This window comes from Cebus imitator, unplaced genomic scaffold (genome assembly GCF_001604975.1).
Source record: "Cebus imitator isolate Cc_AM_T3 unplaced genomic scaffold, Cebus_imitator-1.0 Scaffold88, whole genome shotgun sequence".
In the NCBI taxonomy this organism is placed as follows: Eukaryota; Metazoa; Chordata; class Mammalia; order Primates; family Cebidae; genus Cebus; species Cebus imitator.
Window position 1 is genome coordinate 6450201 of NW_016107403.1, and position 26903 is coordinate 6477103.

At 36.7% G+C, this 26903-nt stretch overlaps 2 protein-coding genes across 5 annotated transcripts in view; one reads left to right on the forward strand and one right to left on the reverse strand.

The window, feature by feature from the left end:
• The window catches only part of NDUFAF7 (NADH:ubiquinone oxidoreductase complex assembly factor 7), a 15463-nt gene extending 2205 nt beyond the window's left edge, over positions 1–13258 (forward strand). For all 3 annotated transcript variants that reach the window (XM_017534901.2, XM_017534902.2, XM_017534903.2), the window contains 8 exons: positions 1750–1830; positions 3073–3183; positions 6011–6224; positions 7072–7130; positions 8589–8699; positions 10767–10910; positions 12315–12488; positions 12968–13258. In XM_017534901.2, the coding sequence (XP_017390390.1) occupies positions 1750–1830; positions 3073–3183; positions 6011–6224; positions 7072–7130; positions 8589–8699; positions 10767–10910; positions 12315–12488; positions 12968–13183 (1110 nt within the window). In that variant the 3' untranslated portion in view covers positions 13184–13258. The remainder of the gene's footprint in view (positions 1–1749; positions 1831–3072; positions 3184–6010; positions 6225–7071; positions 7131–8588; positions 8700–10766; positions 10911–12314; positions 12489–12967) is intronic.
• A 4549-nt stretch (positions 13259–17807) lies between these two features.
• The window catches only part of PRKD3 (protein kinase D3), a 71612-nt gene continuing 62516 nt past the window's right edge, over positions 17808–26903 (reverse strand). For both annotated transcript variants that reach the window (XM_017534899.2, XM_037740755.1), the window contains exons 15-19: positions 24970–25131; positions 24341–24439; positions 21680–21947; positions 19029–19114; positions 17808–18218 (exon numbers count right to left, since the gene is read on the reverse strand). In XM_017534899.2, the coding sequence (XP_017390388.1) occupies positions 18045–18218; positions 19029–19114; positions 21680–21947; positions 24341–24439; positions 24970–25131 (789 nt within the window). In that variant the 3' untranslated portion in view covers positions 17808–18044. The remainder of the gene's footprint in view (positions 18219–19028; positions 19115–21679; positions 21948–24340; positions 24440–24969; positions 25132–26903) is intronic.

Genomic DNA, 26903 nt, shown 5'->3' on the forward strand with positions numbered 1-26903 from the left:
TGGTCAGGCTGGTCTTGAACTCCTGACCTCAGGTGATCCGCCCGCCTTGGCCTCCAAAGTGCTTGGATTACAGGTGTGAGCCACCACGCCCGGCCTGTTTGGTTTTTTTTTTGAGACAGAGTCTCACTCTGTCGCCCAGGCTGGAGTGCAGTGGTGTGATCTCAGCTCAGTGCAGCCTCCTCCTCCTGGGTTCAAAGGATTCTTGTGCCTATATGCTTCCACACCTGGCTAGGTTTTTTCTATTTTCAGTAGAGATGGAGTTTTGCCTTGTTGGCCAGACTGGTCTTGAACTCCTGGCCTTATGTGATCTGCCTGTCTTGGCTTCCCAAGGTGTGGGGATTATAGGCGTGAGCCACTGTGCCCAGCCTGATTATGTTTTTTAATGCACTAGTAAAGAAGTATATGTATCACATTAAAAAAAAAAAGTGTGATACATTTTTTCAGATATTTGTTTTGTAGTTCTATGCATTTAGAAGCACTCTGTGAAGGGGCCTATAGGCTTCCCTGGACTACCAGGGTGGTTCATAATAAATAAGGGTAAATATCCCTATCATGTTTCCTTGTGAATGGAAGTAGAAAGCCTAGAAGGAGAGATGTATAGAATGAAAAACTTTTTTTAAAGATAGGAGTGACTTGATTTATTTTGAATGCTGAAGGGGGAAAGTTGAAGCTGGCAGAGAGAGGGGGATGATTAACAGGATCCATGGGAGTTGTATGAGGAATAGCAGTCCAGAGCACAGGTGGAGGGATTAGGTTTGGATAAGAGGAGAAGGGGAAGGCATTTCATTCTTTGAGTCCCCAGGAACAGATGGGATTAGGTGGAGGCCAGGTGGGATTGGGAAGCTGAGGAAGTTGTATTTTATAATATTCTTTAATTCCTGAGTGAGGCCGAGGCCCATGTCACCTGTGGTTAGGTGGTAGAATAGGAGCTTTAAAAGCATAGGAAATTTTAAACACAACTCTTGAGTGTTTCTTGAAGGTTAGGCATCATGCTAAAACTTGGGATATGAAGATAAGTAAGGCATGATCTTCTTCGGCAAACAACAATACTTTGTGGTGAAGAACATAGACAAATAAGCTCAGCAAAGATGGCGCTGGATTTGGCCTTAGGTTGGAGGGCCAGAGGAGGTCAACAAGGTGGCATTTGAGCAGATTCAGAGGATGAGTATAAGACTTAGGGAGAGATGAAAAGGGAGAAGGATGAGGATTCGCAGTGGCATGGACATCTGGACAAGCAAGGCTAATTAAAAAAACCCTTTTTCTGTAGCTATAATATTCATGTGGAAAAGTTCATAAATCACAAGTTTATAGCTCAGTGAATTTTCGCAAAGCAAAAGCTCTCGTGTAACCAGTACCCAAATCAAGAAACAGAACATCAGCAGCAGGCAGAGCTCTTATGCGAGACAGAAAGTGTTAGAATTTGGAGAGGAGGCTGGAGGAGTCGGTAGGGTCTTACCGTGTTGCGTGTGGGAGTGGGGAGGGGAGGAAGGGTGTGGAGTGCAGAGATGGACGTTACGTGACTTCTACCTTTACGGTCAAGGTGTAATTGTTTTTATACTAGTTTTGTAAAATGACTATCACTTTGTAAAATTTGGGTAAAGACAACGTGTTTCCCTTGCTTATTTAGAGGAGAGAACTTTCTTACTAAATAATTATTTCACTTTTACATTATTTAAGATTTTGGAGGGGTGTTTTAAAAAGCCTTATTTGAAAATTAATTTTTTTTCTCTGTTTTCTCTTTTTACTCAGGGTTATTACGTGCACCGTGACATGCTAGGTGAAAAAGGAGATTTCATTACTTCACCTGAAATAAGTCAGATCTTTGGAGAGGTAATATTCAATGTGAAGTATGAATGAAGCTACTACAAACATTTGAGAGTAGATAAAATTGTATTATTCTATAGACGTGTTCTACAGCTTTTTTGTGATTCATCAAAAGTTTTTATAGTAGTCTATGTACCGAGGGAATAGAGAGGCAATGGAGGGGAAGACAATGGTAGAGTAATTGAAAAGTTTATACTTCACTGTAGGAAGGGAAATGGAGAAGTAAGAGGGACCAAGAGAAAGAGAAGGAAAAGAGGGGATCATAAAGAGGATGGAAAAAAGAGAATCAGATGATACCAGAGAATGGAAGAAGGAAGAGAGACAAAAGGAAAGGTGAATAAAGAAGTAGAGAATGCCCAAGAAGGAAGAGAGAAAAGATAAAAAAGAGCACTGAAGAATTAGTGGAATTAAGATAAGCTCTAAAGCTCCCAGTCATGATTTTGGCCATAGCTACAGTAAAAGTCTTCTTTTATTTATTTATTTATTGAGACAGAGTTTTGCTTATGTTGCCCAGGCTGGAGTGCAATGACGTGATCTTGGCACACTGCAACCTTCCGCCTCATGAGTTCAAGGGATTCTCCTGCCTCAGCCTCCTCAGTAGCTGGGATTACAGGCATGGTACATGCCTGGCTAATTTTGTATTTTTACTAGAGATGGGGTTTCTCCATATTGGTCAGGCTGGTCTCGAACTCCTGACCTCAGGTGATCTGCCCGCCTCAGCCTCCCAAAGTGTTGGGATTACAGGCCAGCCACCGTGACCGGCCAAGTCTTCCTTTAACAAACAGAATTCTAGTTCATTTCTACATAAGTACCTTCTATGAATTTAGAAATAGGAAATGGTGTACAAGAGGAAGTAGAATGTGGGTATTGAAAAGCATTAGTTATATAAGAGCCATGTAATTGTGTAAATCATATGAAGAAATGGCATGATCACATTTCATCTGTTTATTTGCTTTCAAATATTAATACCTTTCTGCTAGTGATATCCTCTTATCTATGTCATGGACCTTTTATAGCAGAGGCTGCCTTATTTTTTCCTATTAATCTTCCTAAATGGTGTATGTTATGATATAGTCCCAGGAAGTTCCTATGTCTTTTACATAGGACATGTATGTATTAAATAACATACATATGGTTGTACACGTTTTGCTTTTTGTAATATAGTGCGTATTTATGTGGAATTTTATATTGTGGTATACTTTTATACTTTAGAATACTTTAATATGTGTTTTTTTTTCCTTGTCATAGCTACTAGGAATATGGTTCATTAGTGAATGGATGGCCACTGGAAAAAGCACAGCTTTCCAGCTGGTGGAACTGGGCCCAGGAAGGGGTACCCTCATGGGAGATGTTTTGAGGGTAGGTAATAAAAGAATGTCTTTGTCTCATATAAGTGAATTTTAGTACTTCTGAGTGTACAAACTATGCTGATTTCATTGGTTTTCAGTTCCTTAATTTCATATTTCTCAGCTAATATGTCAGAATAGTGTAATCAGACATTACTTTCTATTGTCTGTAAGCTTAAAAAGTGGAGTGGAGGGGAGAATATGAAAGCTAAAAATAGGAAACATTTAGAAGACATTATGGGAGAGTGTATTTGTTTGCTCAGGAAGGAAAGTTTTTAATTATATAAAAAGTTTAGGCCGAGCCCGGTGGCTCATGTCTGTAATCCAGCACTTTGGGAGGCTGAGGTAGGCGCCTTTTTTTTGTTTTGTTTTGTTTGAGACAGAGTCTTGCTCTGTTAATCAGGTTGGAGTGCAGTGGTATGATTTTGGCTCACTGCAACCTGTCTCCCAGGTTCAAGCGATTCTTGTGCCTCAGCCTCCTGAGTGGCTGGGATAACAGATGTGGGCCACCACACCCAGCTAATTTTTGTATTTTTAGTAGAGAAGGTGTTTTACCATGTTGGCCAGGCTGGTCTTGAACTCCTGGCCTTAAGTAGTCTGCCTGCCTCGGCCTCCCAGAGTGCTGGGATTATAGGTGTGAGCTATCACGCCCCGCCTTCTACAACCATTTTGAAAAGCTGTTGGCCATTATCTACTAACATCAAAGTTTCTTATATTGTATGACCCAGCAATTTTACTGCTAGTGATAAACCCTAGAGAAACTAGTGTTATGTGTACCAGGAGAGACTTACAAGAAGATAGCAGCATTGTGATAAAATAGTGGAAAGCCGAAACAACACAAATGCCTATCAGATGGATAAATGAGTCAGTTAATTGTGGTATAGTCATACAGTGGAGTACCAAGTGCTACAAGAATGCATGCAATCACAGCAGAATATAACAATATTCAACATGAAACAAGATGTATGAAAGTAGCAATTTGCAAAAGAGTTCATATGGTATGATTGTATTTATATGCAATCCAAAAAATAGTCTACATTAAACAATATATATTTAGTGCTACAAATATATTTAGTAACATTTATAAAGAAAAGTCTGGGTATTATTAACTCAAGATTCAGAATCGTGGTGACTCCCAAGGGTAGAGGGAGTCCACAGGGGCTTTAGAGATAGGCCATGTCTCATTTCTTTAACCAGATGGTGGATATTCTTTCCTGTATCATTCTTTCTTTCAGTCTATGTAGTATTTTATAAAAATATTAAAAAGGAAGACAGTTGTTTGTAGTACCTGATAAGTAATAGTGTATCTTATTAAACTTTTGTAGTTTTAGTATTTTGAAACTCATTAGTCTTTTTGAATTTATTTTATATGTACCTGGCAATTCAATGTACAAAACATGGCTGGGTGTGGTGGTCCGTACCTGTAATTCCAGCACTTTAGGAGTCCGAGGCTCCAGACTCCCAAAGTTCAAGACCTGCCTGAGCAACATGGGGAAAGCTCATTTCTATAAAAAAAAAAAAAAGAAAAATTAGCCAGGCATAGTAGTATGCATCTGCAGTTAAAGCTGCTTCGGCGGGGCTGAAATGGGAGGACTGCTTGAGCCCAGGAGCTTGAGCAGCAGTGAGCTCCCATGCTCATATGCTATTATGCCTCTGAGTGACAAAGTGAGACCCTGTCTCAAAACAAAACATAATATAAATCTAAATTTCTTGATGCTTTATGGTTTTTGCTTTAAATTAGGACTTGAAGGATTTAAAAAATATATAAACATATGACAAACAAGAATCTTGATTATTTGGCTGAAGAAAGAAAACAACATCACAAATTTAAATTTCTAGGGCTTTATGTTTTTCAGCAAGGTCATTTGAATATAAAATAATGAATAAGGGCCTCAAATAATACTTTCTTGTTCAAGTACTTTAAAAGTCAACTCCAGAGCCCTTAAAAGTATAAAGAATGCTTTTCCAGACTGAGTCATAAGAACTCTTAAAAGCCAAAGAATTTAAAGGGATGTAAAGCAAATAGCCTAAAAAGTATTTACTAACATCAAAGTTTCTTATATTGTATGACCTGTTTTATTGTTGATCTTACCTTCTGAAAATTTCTCCTGGGAAGTTTTTCCATGTGTATTTTGATCTCAAACTAAATTTGGAAAAGTCATCTTGTTCATATTATCAGTCTGTATGTGCGTATTCATATCTCAGAAGTATTAATTGGAGGCAGATCACCAGTAAAAATTACATTCAAATGAAAAATAACATTGACACATTTTATGCTTTTGCTATTTTTAGCCTGAAAAGATTGGTAAAATATTAGCATTTTCCTTTTTCCCTTGCATGTTTACAACAGTGAAAAAATGTGTAGCTAAATAAAAATGGAATATGTGACAGACCCCTGAGTTAAGCTGTCAGGTTTTCAGTGCCATTCAGATTTGGTTCTTTGAGGTTAGAGTTCTTATCTCAAAGATGAGGTTATTTCCTAGACTTAGAGGCGTTTCAAATCAAGTCTATCTACATTTTATTTTCTTGATCTTTTTTTAGACTTCATAATCTGAATCATTATTTTTATCAGATGCCAAATCTTTTATTTTCATTTGTTAATCATAATTTATCATTAGGAAACCAAATTGTGCATTGTTCATTTCTTTAGATTATGCTTAATAACTAATAGGTTATGATTCTTGCAGACTGCTGGAGAGTGGCTTCGGTAAGGAACAAATCTCTCTGAAATATTACTTCTATTGTGACATGACTAAATCATTGATGTTAATGATTAGGAAACTTAAAACCTACTTAACACATTGTATTTTGCCCACTTTTTTTCTTCTTTTGGTATTTAGGTGTTCAGTCAACTTGGATCTGTGCTGAAAAACTGTGACATTTCAGTACATCTGGTAGAGGTGAGCCAAAAATTAAGTGAGGTTCAAGCATTGACACTGACTGAAGAGAAGGTCCCATTAGAGCGAAATGCTGAATCCCCAGTGTATATGAAAGGTGTCACTAAGTCTGGGATTCCAATTTCCTGGTACCGAGATCTGCGTGATGTTCCAAAAGGTAATTACTTTTACATGGATTAATGAAAGAATTTTGATCACAACCTTCACAGTAGTGATGGGATCATAACTTTTTACAGCAATATAACAGATTATGAGGTACTGCTGCCAAGTTCCTTATCCATAGAGAGTAGCCTATTTTTTTCTAGAAAAGAGCATCATAATAGAAAATCAAATTGCCTGACATTAACTAGCAGTTTATTTCATGTAGTTTTGTAGAATCCCAAACAAAATATAAATCTCCATTGTACTTTTGTGTATTTCCCTGTAGCTAGCATAGGACTGATGATGGAGCAGCCCAAGGCAGCTGGGGCTGATGGAAGCAGGGTTAGTAGGTGGGTTCAGTTTAGTTACTGAATTTTAAAAAAATTCTTTCTTGCCTAAAGACAGGCAAACTATGAGGTAAAATCCCTGCACTAGTCAGGAATACTGATGAATCCTGACTCAAAGCTAAAGTGGGGGTACGATCTTGGACAAGGGACTTCAAGCCATTCCTGGCCTCAGCCTTCTCTGGCTGTGAAGCCTGATTTTATGAAATCAAATTCCCTTCCAACCAACAGATCTGAGTTCTGTTTTCCTTCAATTTCCTTCAAGCCTAGTGATGAATAAAAGATTTAACTGATATTTCAGGTATTTCCATTCTCTGACCCCATTTATGTATAAGATAAGAACAGTCATAATTGTTCTTTTGTATGTTCTGCAGTGTAAATTTTCCATGAAGAGGTAGATAATTCTGTGGTAGTGATGATTATGGAGGAAGGAGGCATTTTCTTTTTTACAGTTAATGTTCAAAAGAATTAATTCCTGTAAAATGTGGAAATATTAATTCTTTTCCTCTTTTTAAATAGGACACAGCTTTTATCTTGCACATGAATTTTTTGATGTTCTTCCTGTGCATAAGTTTCAGGTATTGAGGGGGGGAAAAGGTCATGTCTGTAATTGAATACAATAGGTGTTGTGTTGCCAATATTTATGGTGTTTATTCGGTATACAAACATTACTTGTTGAGGTTATTTTTAACTATTATTTGGAATTTTGATACACATAAATAATTGAAAAGCAAAAATGAAATATTAAAGAGAATTTTAAATTCTAGGATAATTATTAAGAATTCTTAATTCTTCTAAGATATAGTAAGGGAATGAAAGATGGTAAGATGGTGACTGGCTGTAGTGCAATGAAGGATTTACTTGAGCAAACTTTTTTTTTTTTTTTTTTGAGGCAGTCTCGCTCTGTCGCCAGGCTGGAGTGCAGTGGCGCGATCTTGGCTTACTGCAACCTCCGTGTCCTGGGTTAAGGCAATTTTCCTGCCTCAGCCTCAGACTACAGGTGTGTACCACCCTGCCCAGCTAATTTTTGTATTTTTAGTAGAGACGGGGTTTTACCACGTTGACCAGGATGGTCTCGATCTCTTGACCTTGTGATCTGCTCGCCTTGGCCTCCCAAAGTGCTGGGATTAGAGACTTGAGCCACTGTGCCTGGCCTTTTTAAAATTTTATTTTTATTTTTAATTAAAAAATTTTTTTTTAAAAAGATAGGGTATTGCTATGTTGCCCAGGCTGGTCTTGAACTCCAGTGCTCAAGTGTTCATCCTGCCTCAGCGTCCCAAGGAGCTGGGACTACAGGTGTGTACCACTGCACCCAGCCAATTTTAGCAAATTTTTAAAAATTCTAGATTCAGATTTTTTGGGCTCGGCATGGTGGTTTATGCCTGTAATCTCAGCACTTTGGGAGGCCAAGGTGGGTGAATCACTTGAGGTCAGGAATTCGAGACCAGCCTGGCCAACATGACAAAACCTTGTGTCTACTAAAAATACAAAAATTATCTGGGCTTGGTTTCACGTGCCTGTACTCCCAGCTAGTTGGGAGGCTGAGGCAGGAGAATCGCTTGAACCCAGGAGGTGGAGGTTGCAGTGACCTGAGATTGCAACACTGCACTTCAGCCTGTCTCAAAAAAAATAAATAAAATTTTTCTTCATTCCTTCTGTGAGTAGCTTTAAGATTTGGTGATAATGTATGTGTGCTGGTAATTTGTAAGGTGAAGAGCAGCTCTCATGATCCTGTAGTAATTTGTTAATAAAGCTTCTGGCTATTCCTCCTGAGTCTGTTTCCTTGTTTTGGGTACTTTGCATGCTGCTGATTTGCTTATCTTCCACGGCTTCATCTCTGTTACTGTTTCTTTTGCATCTGTCAGTCTACTGTGTTAGAAGGCAATGAAGTAATGAATTTAAGTAATTTTAAATAGTGAGGGCACTGTAAATGTTGGTTACTTATGGTAAGAGGAGAAAAAGCTATTATTTTTGGTAGAAGCAATGTGGAGAACAAACTTGCAAAAATTTGTTTTCATGTGTTATTTTGTGTTTAGAAAACACCACAGGGATGGCGAGAAGTATTTATTGACATTGATCCACAGGTTTCTGATAAACTGAGGTTTGTTTTGGCGCCTTCTGCCACCCCAGCGGAAATCTTCATACAAGTAAGAATATGCTTTTTTCTTCTAAGTTTCTTTTACTGCTAACAGAATCTTCAGTCTTATTTTCTGAGTTACTATTCTAGAGTTCTTTTAAGGAAGAGTTGCTAGTAGTATATGAGGTGCTTTTTATTGACACCGAAAGTACAGAGGAGCTAAAGTCAGGAGCATGGGTTAAAAATCATTTCTTAAGTGTGTGACCTTCATGTGATGTAGGAAGAGAGAAAGTTAGTAAGCGCTTACTCAGCCAAGTCCCTTACTTTCACTATTGACCTCAGCTTCCTGTCAAATGGTAATGGTATTGCCACAGGATGAGTGTATGTCTGTGAAAGCAATGTAGTACAGACCATAGTGAAGTAACAACAGCTAATGTTTGTTGAGTACTTTGTGTTACTCTGTTTTCTCATTTAATTCTCAAAACAACTGTGTATTAGGTAGTTTCTATTGTTATCCTTCTTTGGGCTAGAACGTGGCTTTTTTCCCATGCTTCCACACAGATCTAAATTTGATTCTGCCAGAATGGTAGAATTGCTGCTGCTTTCTGTTGATCTCAAGGAATCATCACAGGAGCCTATCTTGGCTTGTTTAAAGGTTCAAAAAATCCCTGTACTTCTCAGGAATGTCCAGGCTTCAGATTGCCTCTTTTTTTCAGTCATTTTTTTCCAGCTCAGAAGATGATTTCTACTTTCTGGACCTTAACTAAGAATTTCCTACTCAAAAATTATCAGTTTTAAAAGCAGAAAAGCTTTTAAACTTCAATGTATGAATTAAGTGTTCTTTGTTAAGTGTAAATTTAAATATCAGCCTTAACACTTGTGAACACCTATTTTTTCATACTATGGCAACCTAAATTTACCTGAACGACAGTCATAAAACTACCAAGAACTAAATTCCTGGCCTTGGAAGTTCATTTAGTTCTTGACCTGGTTAGTATTCACTTAGGAGGGAGGGAGTGAATTTTCCCTTTCACTCGAATGAGATGAATGTTAATACGACTTGTCATCTTGAAGAGTTGTCTAAGATAGTAAGAATGTCAGCATGATCAGCATGTCAGCTGATACCTGATGAGGCTGACTTCATGGTTTTCATAGTTAAGCCACAGTAGTTTGCACTATGGGCTAAATGGTTTATTATGTTATTTAATTCTCAAAACAAACCTGCAATATCTATAAGAAATAAAACAACTCAGAAAGTTTAGGTTACTTGTCTACCAGTAAGCATAGGAAGAGCTGAGATTCAGCTCCATCTGACTCTATGCCTGTTATCATAGGCAGACATCAGGGGAGTTCATTACTGCATTTCTATAATAAGGTGTTAGGAAGGAGCCCAAGTTAATGTATATTTTCATAATGAAGGGAAAGAAATATCACATTTTCAATCAGATCAGGAAGTGGGGAAATTTCATATATACTAGTCAGGTTGACAAGTGTTAATACTTAGCATCATTTTGCTTTTTAAGCTAGTACACTCTTACTGTGGCCCCTTAGTTAATAAGTGAACATCTTGGGTAATCAGTGGTTTCATTGGCACTAGTTTATAAGCCGATGTTTCTTGATGTAGGGCATATCACTGGGATACTTTCTGGCACAACAGAGGGCATGATAATATACTTGTTTAATAGGGTCTGCTTTGTGTTACTGGATTTGTTCTTTTGTTCTTTCACCACAATTTTTTCATTGAGTATTATGTGCCTGGCACTGTTCTAGGCAGAGAAAAACCCATTTCCCATGCTTTCAACCTAGAGTCATATATTTATGTGATTTGTGATAGAAAAGTAATTTTACATTAAATAAAATGATAATGCTCTAGGCCATTTGGGGGGATTGGGAGGGCATTTGCCTTTTTGTAAAAGAGATTAAAATGTGTTTGTAAATCAAGTGGATAGCATCAAATAACTAAGGAGTTTTGTATAATAAAAAGGAAGTCAGGTGAAAAGTTGGATGTAGAGAACATACTCAAGAAAGAATTTATTTTTATTAAAACTAAGAAGTGCTCAGGAAAAACCTGAAAAACCCTAAGGAAGTAATTCTTTTGAATGATGCATTTTGACTCTTGCAATGATTCCTTTACCAGCATGATGAAACAAGGGATCACATTGAAGTGTGTCCTGATGCTGGTGTTATCATTGAGGAACTTTCTCAGCGCATTGCACTAACTGGAGGTGCTGCACTGGTTGCTGATTATGGTCATGATGGAACAAAGACAGATACCTTCAGAGTATGTATAATTCAGTAACATGATTTATCAGAATTTCAGTGTTAGATCTGAAGCTCATTGAAGAGCTTTGATTTCTACAGTGCCTGGTATTGTTGTATTACATTATTTTATAGTTAACATTAATTCATATTATTATAATTCTCCTTAACCCTAGTTCTTACTCCTAACTCTGAGTCTACTGTCCAGCCCTCCTTTGAACAGGATCTGAATTGTTTACATTCTTCCTTAGTTGTAGAACCTAGGTTTACATAAATCCAAATAAGCAGCAGAATCATACAAAGATTTTCTTCATGTTCTTAAACATTTCCATCTGTACCTCCACTTCACGCAAGAAAAATTTTGGTACTTTGCAGATTTAAACTACCTATTGTAATCATTCTTTTTCTATCAGATTCTCAACATTTTTTTTCCCTTTCTAGATGTATTCTTTTACACTGTTCCTACACATCCTTTCTTATCTTTGAATATGACCAATTCTATTCAATATAGTTTAATTGAAAAATATTTAACTAAATGCTCTTAGTCATTGTCTAGGTCTGTGATTCTTAATTTCTAACTTTATTGTATCTAAAAATAACCTGAGAGTTTGCTGAAAATAGTCATTCTCTAGCCTCACCTCCAGGATTCTGACTGACCAGGGTCTGGTTAGAGTCAGTAATATATTCTCAGGTGATCTTTAAGTAATTTCAACTTTTATTTTAGATTTAGGGGGTATATGTGCAGGTTTGTTACTTGTTACGTGGATGTATTGAATTGACACTGAGCTTTAGGGTACAAGTGAGCCCATCACCCAGGTGGCAAGCATAGTACTCAGTAGGTAGATTTTTAGCCTTTGTTCCCCTCCTCCTGAGTCCCCCTAGTCGTCACCAGTGTTTGTTCCAATCGGTATGTCCATGTGCACCCAGTGTTTAGCTCTTACTGAGATGTACATGTGGTATTTGGTTTTTTGTCCCTGCATAATTCACTTAGGATAATGGCCTTCCACTGTGTCTATGTTGCTGAAAAGGACATGAGTTCTTTTTTTTTATGGCTGTGTAGTAGTTTGTGGTGTATCTCAAGTGATTTTGATTTACATGGTTGATAGATATACTTTGTAAAACCCTGCGTAGTGTTCCTTGCCTAGAGAATTAATGAGAGCTCCATTCCATCACCTCAAGCATTAACGTGAATATTAAATAACTATTAAGGGTAGTAGTAGGCACTCTGATATTGTACTTTCTATTTGGTTTTCCATGTAGTATCTCATTTGAAGAAAGGATGCTTTGCATAAAGAGTTTGTAAGCCACAGATTTAGGCCGTATTTTCCTTTGTAACAGATGCTATGTAAAAATGTGTTAATATGATAGCATTTCTTTAATCTTGATAACCATAAAAGGGCAAAAATCTAATTTCTTTATGTTCAAGGGGTTTTGTGGCCACAAGCTTCATGATGTCTTAATTGCCCCAGGAACGGCAGATCTAACAGCTGATGTGGACTTCAGTTTTTTGCGAAGAACGGCACAGGGAAAAGTAGCCTCTCTGGGCCCAATAACACAACACATGTTTTTAAAAAACATGGGTATTGATGTCCGGCTGAAGGTAAGGTTTATTTTATTTCACTGTTATTAAATACTTTAATTTCATAGTATTTCAAAAATTAAATAGTAAGTTCACCTGGCCTTAATGGTCTTGTAGTATAGCTAATCCTTGGTATTCCAGTCTTTTCAGGTAGTGTAGGATTTAGTAACTAGTCAGGTAAGTTTTGTGCATCTCAGACTTACAAATAGCGTTTTTGTTAAGAAAACTGCATTTATGGGTATGAATTTTCTAACTGTTCTTCTGAAGATACCTAAACCTTACTGTAGATCAAACTCCCTGGGGATATTTGTTAAAAATGAAAATCCTTAGGTTTGTTTCACCTGTATTTTTAATAAGTACTCTACGATTCTCAGGCAGGTAATCAAAAGTCACATTTTGAGCCCTGTTTTGTTGGAATATTTGAGAATTATTAGTATTGCTGCATGTAACTAGGAATTCTTTCTTCTGGTTATTTTTGCTAAGAATTTTTTTCTTTTCAGGTTCTTCTAGATAAATCAAATGAGCCATCAATGAAGCAGCAGTTACTTCAAGGATATGATATGTTAATGAATCCAAAGAAGATGGGAGAAAGATTTAACTTTTTTGCCTTGCTACCTCATCAGAGACTTCATGGTGGAAGGGATCAGATGAATGCATGTCAGTCAAAACCCTTTGCATCCCCTGTAGCTGGGTTTAGCGAACTTGCTTGGCAGTGATATTTCAGCTTGGACATTTTACCCTTCAGTCTGCCCAAGAAATCAAAATAAAGGAAACATATTTCATACATTGCAGGTAACAAACTTGTTAAAAAGTATTTTATCTTTTCACAGTCAGTAAGAACAGCCCAAGTTATATGTAATACATACATAATACAACCAAAATTATAGAACTTTTAGGGTTTTGACTGGCTTTTGGTACAAATGTGTGCACAAGCTACTAAGTTATTGTGAAACTGAGTTTTCTTTAACTTATAAAGGTAGTTGCCATATTTCGATCTTATTTTAAAAAGTAAACATGGGCACTGATCGGTTTAATAAAAATTGGAAACAGCCTAAATGATTATTAACAGGAAATTGATAAACTCTGTCGATATACTTACCTGCTTTTTTTTTTGAGATGGAGTCTCGCTCTGTCACCAGGCTGGAGTGCTGTGGTATAATCTCAGCTCACTGCAACCTCTGCCTCCTGGGTTGAAATGATTCTCCCACCTCAGCCTCCCAAGTAGCTGAGACTACAGGCGGGCATCACCATGCCCAGCAAATTTTTGTATTTTTAGTAGGGATGGGGTTTCACCATGTTGTCCAGGATGGTCTCAATCTCTTGACCTTGTGATTGACCAACCTCAGCCTCCCAAAGTGCCGGGATTACAGCTGTGAGCCACCGTGCCTGGCCCTATATATTATTTTTTAAAATGAGATAGAGCATTATGTTTTGACATAGAAAGGTCTCTGAAATTTAGTAAGTGAAAAAAGTAGGATGTAAGAGTTTTTATAGTTACGATTCCATTTTTGTTGAAAGAGAAAAGCTATCTTTAAATAAACACAAGTAATGTCATAGAAACTAATACACTAGTGTCCAGTCGTTTTCTGTGGTAGGTACTTGCATACAAAGTAAGGAATGAATGCACAATTTTCCCAATTTGGAAGTGAGTTTGAGGGGCAGGGAGTGGGTTGGTATTGGAAATTTTTACATTGTGCATCTATGAATTTTATAAATAAAAACTAATTTTTTAAAAATTATAAAGGTCACAGTAAGAAACAATAAATCTTGACATGTAGTTCAAATATGAGTTGGAGACCAGCCTGGCCAACATGGTGAAACCCTGTCTCCACTAAAAATACAAAAATTAGCCAGGCATGGTGGTGGACACCTATAATTCCAGCTACTTAGGAGGCTGAAGCAGGAGAATCACCTGAACCTGGGAGGTGGAGATAGCAGTAAGCGGAGATCACGCCACTGCACTCCAGCCTGGGCAACAGAAGGAGACACATACAGACACACACACACATACACAGACTGCCTAAGAGGAATAATTTTCAGATAAATGTCAAGTTTTCGTTCTGTATTTTCATTTTTTGGTTTTTAGAAGCTCTGTGTCAATACTGGAAGCATGGACTTAAGAATTGTTAAATTAGCAACACAAATTTACAAGGGAGGTTAAAAGAAAAGAATGCTTACCATATGTCTTAAATTTACGGCTTAACTGTATCAGCAGTTCATTGGTAGAGTGATGAACCGTTGCTTTTTATTGTAGCTTCTGCTTAACAGGAATAGCATTCTATCTTACTACATGGCTCACAGGCCGCATGTGGCCCAGGATGTCTTTGAATGTGGCCCAACACAAATTTGTAAGCTTTCTTAAAACATTATGGATTTTTTTTAAGCTCATTAGCTATCATTAATGTTGGTGTATTTTATGTGTGGCGCAAGATAATTCTTCCAATGTGGCTCAGGGAACCTAAAAGATTGGACACCCCTGCACTAAAGTAAAGGAAAATGGAGGCCTTACTTTTCAGATGCTGCCCAGCCTCGGGCCAACTAGTTGTTTTTATTCTATATTCCTGTACAATATTTGTTTTCTTTTCTTCAAAGACTTGGTTGGGAGAATTTTTGAAAGATGAAAATGTCCATAGTTGGCTCCTCTCAGATATGTTAAAGTGTTTATAATTAAGGGGCTAGAGTTATAGGCAACACCTTGTACCTTAACACCTAGAAAGTTTATTTTGATGCTAGGTTTTTACCTTTTTAAAGCCTTCTTTTGTTAATATAACAGTTGGATAATTTGATGATAGTTCCTGAAAAAGTAGTAGTTATAATTACTTCAAACTTTACAAGAAATGAGACCTCCAGATAATCACCTCAAATTTAGTATAAAATTATAAAATGAATTTTGTTTTTATTTTTGGCAGGTAAAAAAAAAAATCAGTGTTTTAAAATATAGCATTAGTTCCATTTACAAATACTGTTTCCAAAATAGGTCTTTTACCAAGGTCTGGTGAAATAATTCAACCAGATAAAAAGTTTCTTTGGATACTTCTACTAGAAATAGGCTCAGGTTTTCACATGGAAAAGTATGGTGATATAGAAATACATTTTATTATCAAGCTTCCAGTATATTTACAAAAAGTTGGATGTAACAAAAAAATATAAAAATGTACTGAACAGCCATTATAGACTACTTTGTACATTATCAAATGTTTCTAGCAAACAATTACTTCTTATACAAACATGACAAAAAGTTATGCAGGTTATACAGTATCTGGAGTAATTAATTATTCAACTCCAGATTCTTTGACAGTGCCTTTACAAAATGTTTTAGAAAACTTCTTAGGCATTTAACAACAAATACAAAGAGTGCAATTAATTTCATGGCTTGTAAAGTTTGCTTATATAAGTATAGCAAACAAACATCATTCCAGTTAATTTTCACCTTATGTAGTAAAACCACAGTAGATTGCCTAGCAACTCAGACTATTCCATTTTGGGTGTGTTGTTATAAACAGACTTTGGTGAAACTGGGAAATCATCCTCTATCATAGGGAAAGTAACATTGCTAAATTTTTTTAAAATTAATTTGGTTTAATCTTTGAAGCTTCTATAGAAGGACAAATTACCAAGAGGAGAATATTTCCTGGAGGCATTTATGGGTAGACAGTACAGCATAATGTTGGGAGGGTTAAGGGAGATTAGAGCCATACTGCTGGCTTCCAATACATGTACTAACTGTATGCAATTTGGCAGGTTCATCTCCCCTTGCCTCAATTTTCTTAAGATGGAGGTCATAATGACTTAACACTATGGCTGTTGTCAGGGTAAACTAAAGCATAAAAGAACTTAGAACACAGGAGCACTGCATAATGCTTGCTACTATTCTTTCAAGGGTATTTTTAGTCCTAGATAGGAGAGTAGCTTCAGGGATCTCTAAAGACCTTCTCAGTCTGTTCATATACAAGAACATTCTTTTCTTTTGCTACCTCAAATTTGGTGGGCAATGATAGTTAACACTTTCCTAGTTTTTAGTTTATTTGACTACATTCATACATATCTGATCTTCACGGCAACACTGTGACAAAGGCAGAGGCAAGAATTACAATCTTCATTTTACAGAATGAGGAACTGAAGACAGACTGCGATCTGTCCAGGCCAACATTAACTAACAAGTAATGGATCCAAGGCTTGAACAGAAGTTTTGCTCTTTTACTCTTGTTAGAGTGGAGAAAGGAAAAAAGTTTCTTACAAGTAGATGGTCCCATATCTTAAACTGGGGAAGATATTTAAAAATATTTTTTAAATAGCTCGCTGCTGGAGCTGAAATGTAAAAAGAAGTACTTCTTTCATTCTTTAATTTGCTGTACTGATAATACAACTCTAGCCTTATAAACTGTTTCATGCTCCACTCCTATCCATTCCCCCAAACTATTTAAAATAATTGATTTAAAAACACTCCAGGTATCTGCAAAGCACTCCATAGGCTAAGGGAAGGGGAAAAAAAAGGATACTGTTTGCTATACAGTAACTGTAGCACTAACTGACCCTGCACTGGCCCTGCTAAAAAGCAGAAATTATTGAACCCTGGGAGTGGAGATACATTGTGTAAAGTTGAGATCTGCTGATGGTGAACAGTGGAATCCAGTACTGGCATCAGGATGGTGTCAGTCAGAACATGCATATTTAGCAGTGGAGTGGAGCTATGAAAAGATATACAACTCAGCACTTAGACCAGCAGTCCTCTTCCTTTGTAACATCCTTTTCCCCTAATTATCTTAGATGTTGCAACATACAGAAGGTAACAATCCTTATGTTGTATAGAACATATTCAGAGTAGCAGAGCAACTCCCAGAAGGTTAGGAATCACTGTTTTAAAGTCTTGATTCACCTAAAAAAGAAAGGTGAAACAGCGCAGTGCTCTTTTTCTAGGCATCTAAGAAAAACCCTTCAATGCCTCTATGGTTGGTTAAAACAATGTTAAAAGTCCTTATAGTAAAATCACAATGGTAGCCTCACAGTTATCTCTTAAATACAAGCCTGTTTATTCATCAATCTGGTAAGTCTTGTGTAATTTAGCCAAGCTATATAATAACTGGATGCTAGCTTGACTTGTTTTTCCTTAAAAACAAAACAAAACAAAATAAAACACATATATATATCTATATCCTATATATATAGGATATAGATATATATTTATAGGATATCCTATATGTAGGATGTGTGTGTGTGTGTATATATATATATATGTATATATTTAGGATATAGGTATATATATAAACAGAAAAGGGAAGACAAATTAAGTGGCCCTATTGCACTAAAGTGAAGGATTAGAAAAAAATACAAAACCAGTTATTGCTTAGGCTACAAAAGTTTATAAAAAGCTTCACCTTGATTCCATTATGAATTCTTATTATTCAGTTTCCCTCCTGTACCTACTCAGTATGGACTACAGTACTGGTGTCACTGATTCCTTATCATATTTCCTCGTATCTTTGCATCCTTGCAGATGACAGCCTACAAAGAACAAGTTATTCAGCAAAATATCAGTCCATTAAGTGAAATCCTTCCTTATTTAGATTAACTCAGTGATTAAGGATCTTCTTCCATATCATCTGGATTAGGAGCCATAATGAAGTGCTTTGGGTATACAAGGTTATGTGTGTATGCATGTATTTCCCAGCGAGCATCATCACTTTCATGTGTAATGTAACGTTCTCCAATGCGAGTTTCAAATTCCCTAAGGTCAAGCCAAGTCTGATAGTCCTAGGAGAAAATGAAGTAATGATGAAACATAAAAGAAACAAAATACTGTCTACCTGGTTTCTTGTTTTGTTTGTTTAGTGCCCAAGTCAAATAATTGATAGGCCCTACTCGTAAGTATATGCTATATGCTAAGTTCTACTTGTGATATTTTAGCAATTTAAAGAACATTTTCAAACTCAGTCTCCAATGAATGAAAGTAACTAATTTCTGAAATTTAAAAAAATTTGCTTCAGGCTTCTTAGGTGGCCAATAATAATCACTAAGACATTTTGTTCTATACTAAACTTTACTCCTCAAAGTAGGGGGAGAGTACTTGGACGCTTATTATTAGGATAATTTAGTAATTGGTAGACTAGATTTCATTTGGTTTAAAGCTAATTCTACCTCTCACTCCCTTTAAAATAGTTCTAAAGATTCCATCCTTACTCTGAAGTAACTTTGGGAAAATTAAGCCAAACATTTTAAATGGCATTTTAAAAATCTCTTCAATGCAAAAATAAACCCTTCACTGGACATTTAAAATAAAATATATTTGATAAATTAGTATGTCATGTTAATCCTACAAAAAGGTGAAAGGAACACATAGGTCTATGAAAGACTAAGTCATTGCTTTCAGTTCACGGGAGTTTAACTGCCCCTGTCATTACCTATTTGAATGCTGTCCAGTTTACAGAGATTCAGCCATAGTACAAATTAATTACTGAAGAGCACTTACATTATTCTGCTGATCTTAGAGTGGTTTCATTAGGTAGGACAAATCAGAGTGAACTGCTCAAATGAGGATTGCCAAAGACAGAATAAGTTTTTTACCTGTAGCCAGGGATGACTAAGAGATTTGTCAACACTATAACGTTTTCTCATCTTCACTTGAAGCAGATTGTTTATCAAATCAATTGCTAAGGGAAAAGACAAAAGGAGAGACATGAATTTGGGTGTACAGAGTGCCCCAAACCTGTGACTCAGTTCAACCCATAGAAATACAGGGTTGAGGGATTTTTGCTTCTCAAGAACGTGGACTTTTAGCTTACATGTTAAGTGAATCATAAGTGTTTACCGATTTAAATGCATCTGTCCAGTTTTCATTGCCTTTATAAGGCAGTATAGAGTACAGGTTAAAAGTATGCACTCTGGAACCTGACTGCCTGGGCTGAAGTCTGGTTCTGCCACCTACTAGCTGTGTGATACTGGGTCAGTTACTAAATTATGCCATGCCTCAGTTTCCTCATGAAGTTGCTGACATATGTAAAGGGCTTAGAACAGTGCTAAGCACCTAAGTGCTAAGTATTAGCTATTGTTACTTAAAGATGAATGAAACAGACTCTCTGATTCCACCCCCCCACCCCAATGCTGCTCTCTAATACCTGACTTGGTCTGGAAAAGCACTGCCTTGCCCCTACAGACATGGCTAGACTGAGGTGGTAACTTAACTATCAAATCATACTTTTAACAAATAGGTTTTCAGGGTGTTTTAGTGTACATGGTGAGCTCGTGGCATATATATTTTATTCAGTTGTTTGGGGAATGCATCAACTGCCAAACCAAGGCAACCAATAACTACATACTAACTATAGCCCTATATGATACAGCTGAAATACTGCTAACAAAAGGCTAGATCCAGACACAAACCAAATGGAAAGACTTGTACCATCCTAGTTCTATTTCTTGTCTGTGTACTACCAAACTAGCAAAGATTTTCCATAAGTATTTTATGAATTTCTCTGTGTTCCAAATACTTCAGACCTTTATCCATTGTTCCTTAAAATGTGGTCCACCATGTACACCAGAATCATTTGGAGTTATTTAAAATGCACATTCCTGAGTCATCATCCCAAATAATGAATCTCAATCTCAGGGATTTCTCTTCTAATAAACTCATTAAGTGATTCTGATAGAAGAGGTCTACAGAAGACACTGCCGCAGGGGCTATGAGGTAACATTGGTTAACATCAAAAAACTCTCTTATGAGCTTCTTCAATTAGCTTTCTTCATTACCAAGCAAACCTGCTACTGTTTTCACGTGTTCCTTAAATTTTTCCCAGTTTAATGGAATATTAGTTAATCCTATGGTTAGGCCTAGTACTTTTGGAAAAAACAAAAACCCTGTGGGTTGGCTAAAACCAGGTGGGGGTGTTCCCCAGCATTGGTTCTATTAACTTCTATTGGACAGTAAAATAATGTTTTAAGTAGTATACTTGTCTTTCCCATCAGTATCAGTAAACTAAAGAGGGCCAACCAAGTTATTCTTGATGGGTACAGAACCAGGAATTGCAAATTCAAAAGCCTTCAGTAGGCAGGAAAAAGAGACGTATGCAGTTAGTTTCCCAGTAGAGGTCTATAGGAGAGAGGAAAACTGCAGTGCGTCTCTTGAATATAAAGTCCATTTTAGGTATAAGGAACCGGAGTTAGGTATTCATTCAAGGCGCTCACAATCTTGTTCTGAAGATTAGAAAAGTGGATTATGAAAAGATTGAATACTTAAGAAAAAAATGGGGCTGGGTGTAGTGGCTCATGCCTGTAATCTCAGCACTTTGGGAGGCCAAGTTGGGAAGATCAGTTGAGTGCAAGAGTTTGACACCAGCCTGGGCAACATAGTGGGACCCCATCTCTCCAAAAAATTAAAAAATTAGCCAGGCATGGTGGCCCATGGTACATGCCTGTCATCCCATCTACTCAGAAGCTGAGGTAGGAGGATCACTTGAGCCCAAGAGTTGAGGCTGCAGTGAGCCGTGTTTGTGCACACTTCAGCCTGGGTGACAGAGAGAGACCTCGTCTCAATAAAAATAAAAAGTAATAAAAAAGCCCAAATGCTTTTTAGCCTAAGTAAATTTCACACAGTTTAGAAGAGTAGTAGTTAGGGAAGACTTCATAGATGTGCCACAAATTAAGGGGTCCTCAAATTTTAACAGGAATTGTAGACGGGGAAAAAAAAGGCCTAAGCAAATTGCAGGAAACAGTTCAGAAGAGTAAACAACTAGGTTTGTGTAGGGAGTAGTGGGAGATGAGGCTAGAAGGTAAGCATACATTATATATGCATTGTATATGTATATTATATATATACATATATATACACAGACATTATACCTGTAAAGTGGTTAGAGAGAAGTCAAAGTGTTTGGGAGCACCATAAATGAAAGTAATGTTTCCTGAAGATGCATTTGGCAGTAGTGACTGGGAAGGACCAAAAAAGAGTTTAACAGGTAAGAGTTAAAAAGATATTTTAGTGGTTTGAGAATGAGGCCATTGGGGCCTATGTAGTGCTATGTCTGGGAACTGTACATAAGACAGAGATAAAAGTGTAAAAGGAAGAGTGCTTAAAAAACTGGTAACTTGTTGAATTTGGAAGATGAATGGAAGATTTATTAAAAAGACAAGTTGCAAGTGACAGATTGATTTGGGATCAGAAAGATTTTTAGACTTAAAACACAGGGCCAAAACATAACAATTTTTTTTTTTTTTTTTACCTTCACCAGAAATTTCTTTCCATGGATTTGGTGGGTACATAAATGCAGCATTTTGGATCTGGTCATTTATATCTTCATCCTCATTAAAAGGAAATGTGCCACTGAGGCTCACATAGATGATAACTCCCACTGACCACATATCTAGAGAACGGTTGTAACCTTTGCTCCGGAGAACTTCAGGGGCTAAGTATGCTGGAGTTCCTACCACAGATCTCCTGAATGACTTTTCACCAATGATGCGTGCAAATCCAAAATCACACAGCTTCACCTGGAAATTGAAGGATGATGTTAATTTTGTATTGTAGTGTTATATAATTACCTAACTGGTCCCTAAATATGAGACTGTATGTATCATTTAAACATACTTGCCAGCTCTACTGATTATGAATATTAAAGAATCACAGATAGGGAAATTGTAAAATATGCTTTTCCCAAAAGGCAGACACATAAAGCACTGAGATCCTGACTGACACAGTCTGAAGAGCTTTCCTAGTGCATATTTCAAAAAACTTTTTTGAGTTCTGGCTTCTAGAATACCAAATACCAGACTGGTGTTATAAGTGTTCTGATTTCTTATGAAATGGAAGGTGCTGATCTCTATCATTTGTCTTGTAAGATCAATCTTCCATCATCTGAGAGTAGGGATTCTTTCATTTCTGAACCCTTAGTGGCCTCACAGTGCCTAGACACATAAAGGTACTCAATGTTTGCTGAATGAAAAATAAATTACAGTATTTAAAAACATCCCTTGTTTTGCTTAATCCTAGAGTCTCTTTTCCTAAGGATGTTATAAATTGGCAAGTAAATAAAACTGAGGTATATTAAAGGTAACTTTTAATGTGGACATCAGTGGAATAATGCTGGGAACTGCCCCAGTGAGTAACAGCAACACTTTTCTATGACTATGGAACAAATTATTTCTAGTTAGATGTTTAGATATGAAAAAAGTTACATGTAAAGAGGTAGCCATAGTCACTACCATGTCCTCTCAGAAGAGAGTTCTAGAAGTTGATGAGCCTGGCAGAACTCAGAACACTTATCTTGCCCAGATTTTTCTAGAGGCTCAGATTTGGGGGATTAATGACTGCATCCATGCTGAACAAGCAAATGCCGGGTACTTTCTGGAGGAAATGCTCTGACTTACAAAATATCTTCAGAAAAAGCATTAATATAAATTGAGAGGAAAGAGATTTAGCCTCTAGAAAACAGTGATACAAACAGTGCCCAGAAAACACAGAAGCGAAGTTATATTCAAATGCTGCTATTTCTGGGAAGTGGACCCTGACACGTTTTTATGAATGATATTTGCTCAATGTCATTATTGAATCTGGCTGCTTCTTGAGTGTCTTTGAAGAGTCTCAGTACTGAGCCTGAAGAAACACAAATGCTTTTTGTTGTTAAATGCCAGATTTCGGCTACCATCCTGATAAGGTAAAGATGACTTGGAAGTCTGGCAACTGATTAAAGAAGTGGAGCCATGGCTAACATTTAAGCATAAAGAGAGTATCAAGTAAATAACATTATTTTCCCTTTGCTTCTCATTGGAACACTGTAGATCACTAAAGTAGAGGTCAGAAAGTGGGAGTTTTAATGTTACCTGTAAGAGTGTGCATTTTTTGCCTATACTATTTTAAAGTATCAAGTGAGATAATATATGGAAGCAGTTTATTTAAAACATTGCAGTGACTATTAGGCAACCTTTTGACTTCACAATGATAGGGAATCACTTTTAACCAGTAAACATAAAAGAATGAGATTACTACTTTAAAAGCTGAACTATTTTTATCTTTTTTATTTGAAAAGACAATCAGTTGTATTTACCAAATGAAATAGCTATCTGATGTCCTTAGTCTTGCCATTTGTCTAAATGTACATGTTTCAAATGTACATAAACAATAGTTTGCCGACAGATATTAGAGCTGATTGGAGGACTCATCCATGCCAATCATGGAAAACGGCTGTGGGGCACCACCACCACCATTTATTTCTCAGGATGGTTTTAAAATTTAGGTTATCCATTTCATAGGTCATGAAATAAATTTAGTGGATCAAGATGAACACTTGAAAAAAAAAACTGAATTAAGAAGAATCAAAGAGGGCTACACGTAGCCAGGACACAGAACCATGATGCCATCATGTGTGGTGATAAGAAAGGTTATTCTTATGTAGGTTTTGGTGAAAATGTTTGAAATACAATACTCTAAACAGGAAAGGGAGTTGGCTGCCTGCCCCTACCAAATATCTATCTTTCATTTCCGGTAACACCCCATTTGTTTTATTTATGAGTAATTCATCCTAAGTACCAAGCACCAACAACCAAAGTTGATTCTTGCTCACTTCATTCCCAGCCCCTGGGGAGAGGTGAATTGCAGAATCTACGTGCAGTTATTCCTTTAGTTGTGGTTAAATCTAAAAAGTCTTGAATATAAACAGTGTAACAAACATCTGAAATTAAATAACCAAATGATTATATATGATTATAAAAAAATAACATCTGAATTCATTTAGTTATTAATCCTCACTGGTAGTTGCAGGCTAAAAACTATTTCTGTAAGATGGTATGCACTTTGAACCAACAGTACTTAGTACACTGCCTTTTATTATGGGGGTACTTTGAAAATGCTGCTAGAATCATTTAAAAGGCTCTGGAGAATATCTCACCTGAGGAAATGGCTCTGCTGATGCAAGCAGCACATTTTCTGGCTTTAAATCACAGTGCACAATATTCTTAAAATGCAGATTCCTCAAAGCAACAAGTATCTGTTTTGAAAAAAGATTTTTTTTTAAATGTCTGGAAAACCACAGTTAAACCTCAGTGTGACTCTTTGAATGGTTTATTTTGAAAATTCCACTATAGTTCATCAAGACTTAGCTAAAAGTGTGTCATTCTGCTTCTCAAGGTTAACAATTCCCACAGTCACTCAACATGTAAAAGCACTGCTATTTAGTTATTTTAGTTTTTAGCTGGGTGCAGTGGCTCCTGCTTGTAATCTCAGCACTTTGGGAGTCCTAGGCAGGTGGATCACTTGAGGACAGCCAAGAGTTTGAGACCAGCCTGGCCAACATGGTGAAACCCCATCTCTACTAAAAATACAAAAATTAGCCAGGTGTGGTGGCATGTGCCTGCAATCCTAGCTACTTGGGAGGCTGAGGTTGCAGTGAGCTGAGAGTACACCACTGCACCCTAGCCCAGGTGACAAAGTGAGACTCTTGTCTCAAAAGAAAAAAAAAAAAAAATCTTAGTTTTTACTCTCTAGTTTCCAAAGTGGGGGAAAAAAGAGTTAAAATACCTGTGTGACCATGAATTTAGTAATTCGTTCTGGAAGCCGACTTTTCTCACTGGATAGAATCATTTCCAGCATATCTCCATGCAGCTTTTCCATTACTACAAAGACTCGTTCTGGGGTTTCAAACATACATTCCAGGTTTACAATCCCAGGATGGTGCAAATTCTGAAGAGAGGTTGCAGGATATTTATATGACCAACTTAAGCGGAAAAACAGTTTTACTAAGCAAATATTCAGATGTACTATGATTGTCTGAAATACATAGCACAGAAAGAAAAAAGCTGAGAGAATTCTTAGGTTTTGATTTCCTAGTCGTGTACTGGAGAGTAGGCGCACTGAGGGGAGAGAATGTTCTCCTAATTTGATTATATGATCACTTTTGTCCATTACTACTACTTTTCCTTCCTTCTCATTTGAAAAATCTGACACTGCTCTAATTTCATGCTGTCCTTGAATAGGCACCAACTGCTCATAAATTTTCAGTCAATTATATAGAAATCTTTGGCTCTTAGGGGCTATATTTGTGAAGGTCTTTCCTTAAGAAAGTTTTATTTCTAAGACAGTTATTTATCTAAGTCTTGATTCTCATATTGTAATAACGATTCCCTCTTTTTAGGCTCAACATCTCTCTACCTGCATTATCCCATGTTTCTTAATGAAAATTAGGTTACAAGGGTTGGAGATACACAAAGATGAATGCCATACTGTTTATGCTTATAAAAAAGCAATTTATCTTGTGTTCTATTGCAGAAAATCCTTCCTCTAAAACAAATTCATCAAGTCAGCCTTGCTTAAACACCTTTCAAGGGCTCTTTATTTCTGTATATAAATCTAAATTCCTTTGTCTACATTTTGAGATCTTCAATAATTTGGTTTCATTCTTTTGATTTAATCTAAATATATATTCTACAGAATGAACCAAGTGCTTAAACTATTTTTATTCCTTATTCATAAAAATATGGATGGTCCCCAACTTACGGTTGTTTGCCTTACAATTTTTCAACTTTACAATGGTACAAAAGTGGTATGCATTCATTCAGTAGAAACCACATTTTGAATACCTGCACAACCATTCCATTTTTTGAGTACAGTATTCACAAATTACATGAGATATTCAACACATTAGTGTAAAATAGACTATGTGTTAGGTGATTTTGCCTAACTGTATGCTAACGTAAGTGTGACTGTGCTGAAGGTAGGCTGCGTGAGGCTAAGCTGTGTTCAGTAGCTACTTTTTATCTACTTAGTTATTCTCCAACTTAAGAAGGGTTTATGGAGATATGACCCCGTCTTAAATTGAGGAGCATCTGTACATTTTTCTTAAGTTTTTTTCCTTAATATGGCTACCTGAATATGTTAAGGGGACTAACATTTTTTTGGCCTATGTGAGGCTGAGTTCCACCTCTAAAATGTTTTTGAAGCCTTCATTTTAGCCCACATTCTCTCTCTGGGACTACTCCAGTAGTTTCCACTGTCTTGTATATATGCAGCAGTACTTATTCCACTATATTGTAATAATGTGTGTATTTACTCCATTGTTTAATAAATTCCTGAGGCACAGATTGTTTTAGTTATTTTAGCTCAATATCTGCATCATGGTGTTTTCAGAAATGTTTAGAAAGTAAAATAACAACAAATGCAAAGTAGACTTTGCTAATCATTTTAAACCAATTTTATGAGATCATTTTCCAAGTAGCAAAATAAAAAAATCACAAAATTTTATAGTAGATAAACGAAACTGAAGTACCCCATAGTAGGGTGTGAAAATGGCAATAGGCAGTGTAAGATTCAGAATATTGTAACTTTTATCAACAGAGGTAGGAATGTGACTGTCTTGCTCTGCCATAGTTGTCCAGCTCTTAAATTGCTTTTTCCCCTCTGCCCTCCTTTAAAAACACAAGTGGACAAACAAAAATAGAAGTATGCTATAAGATTAT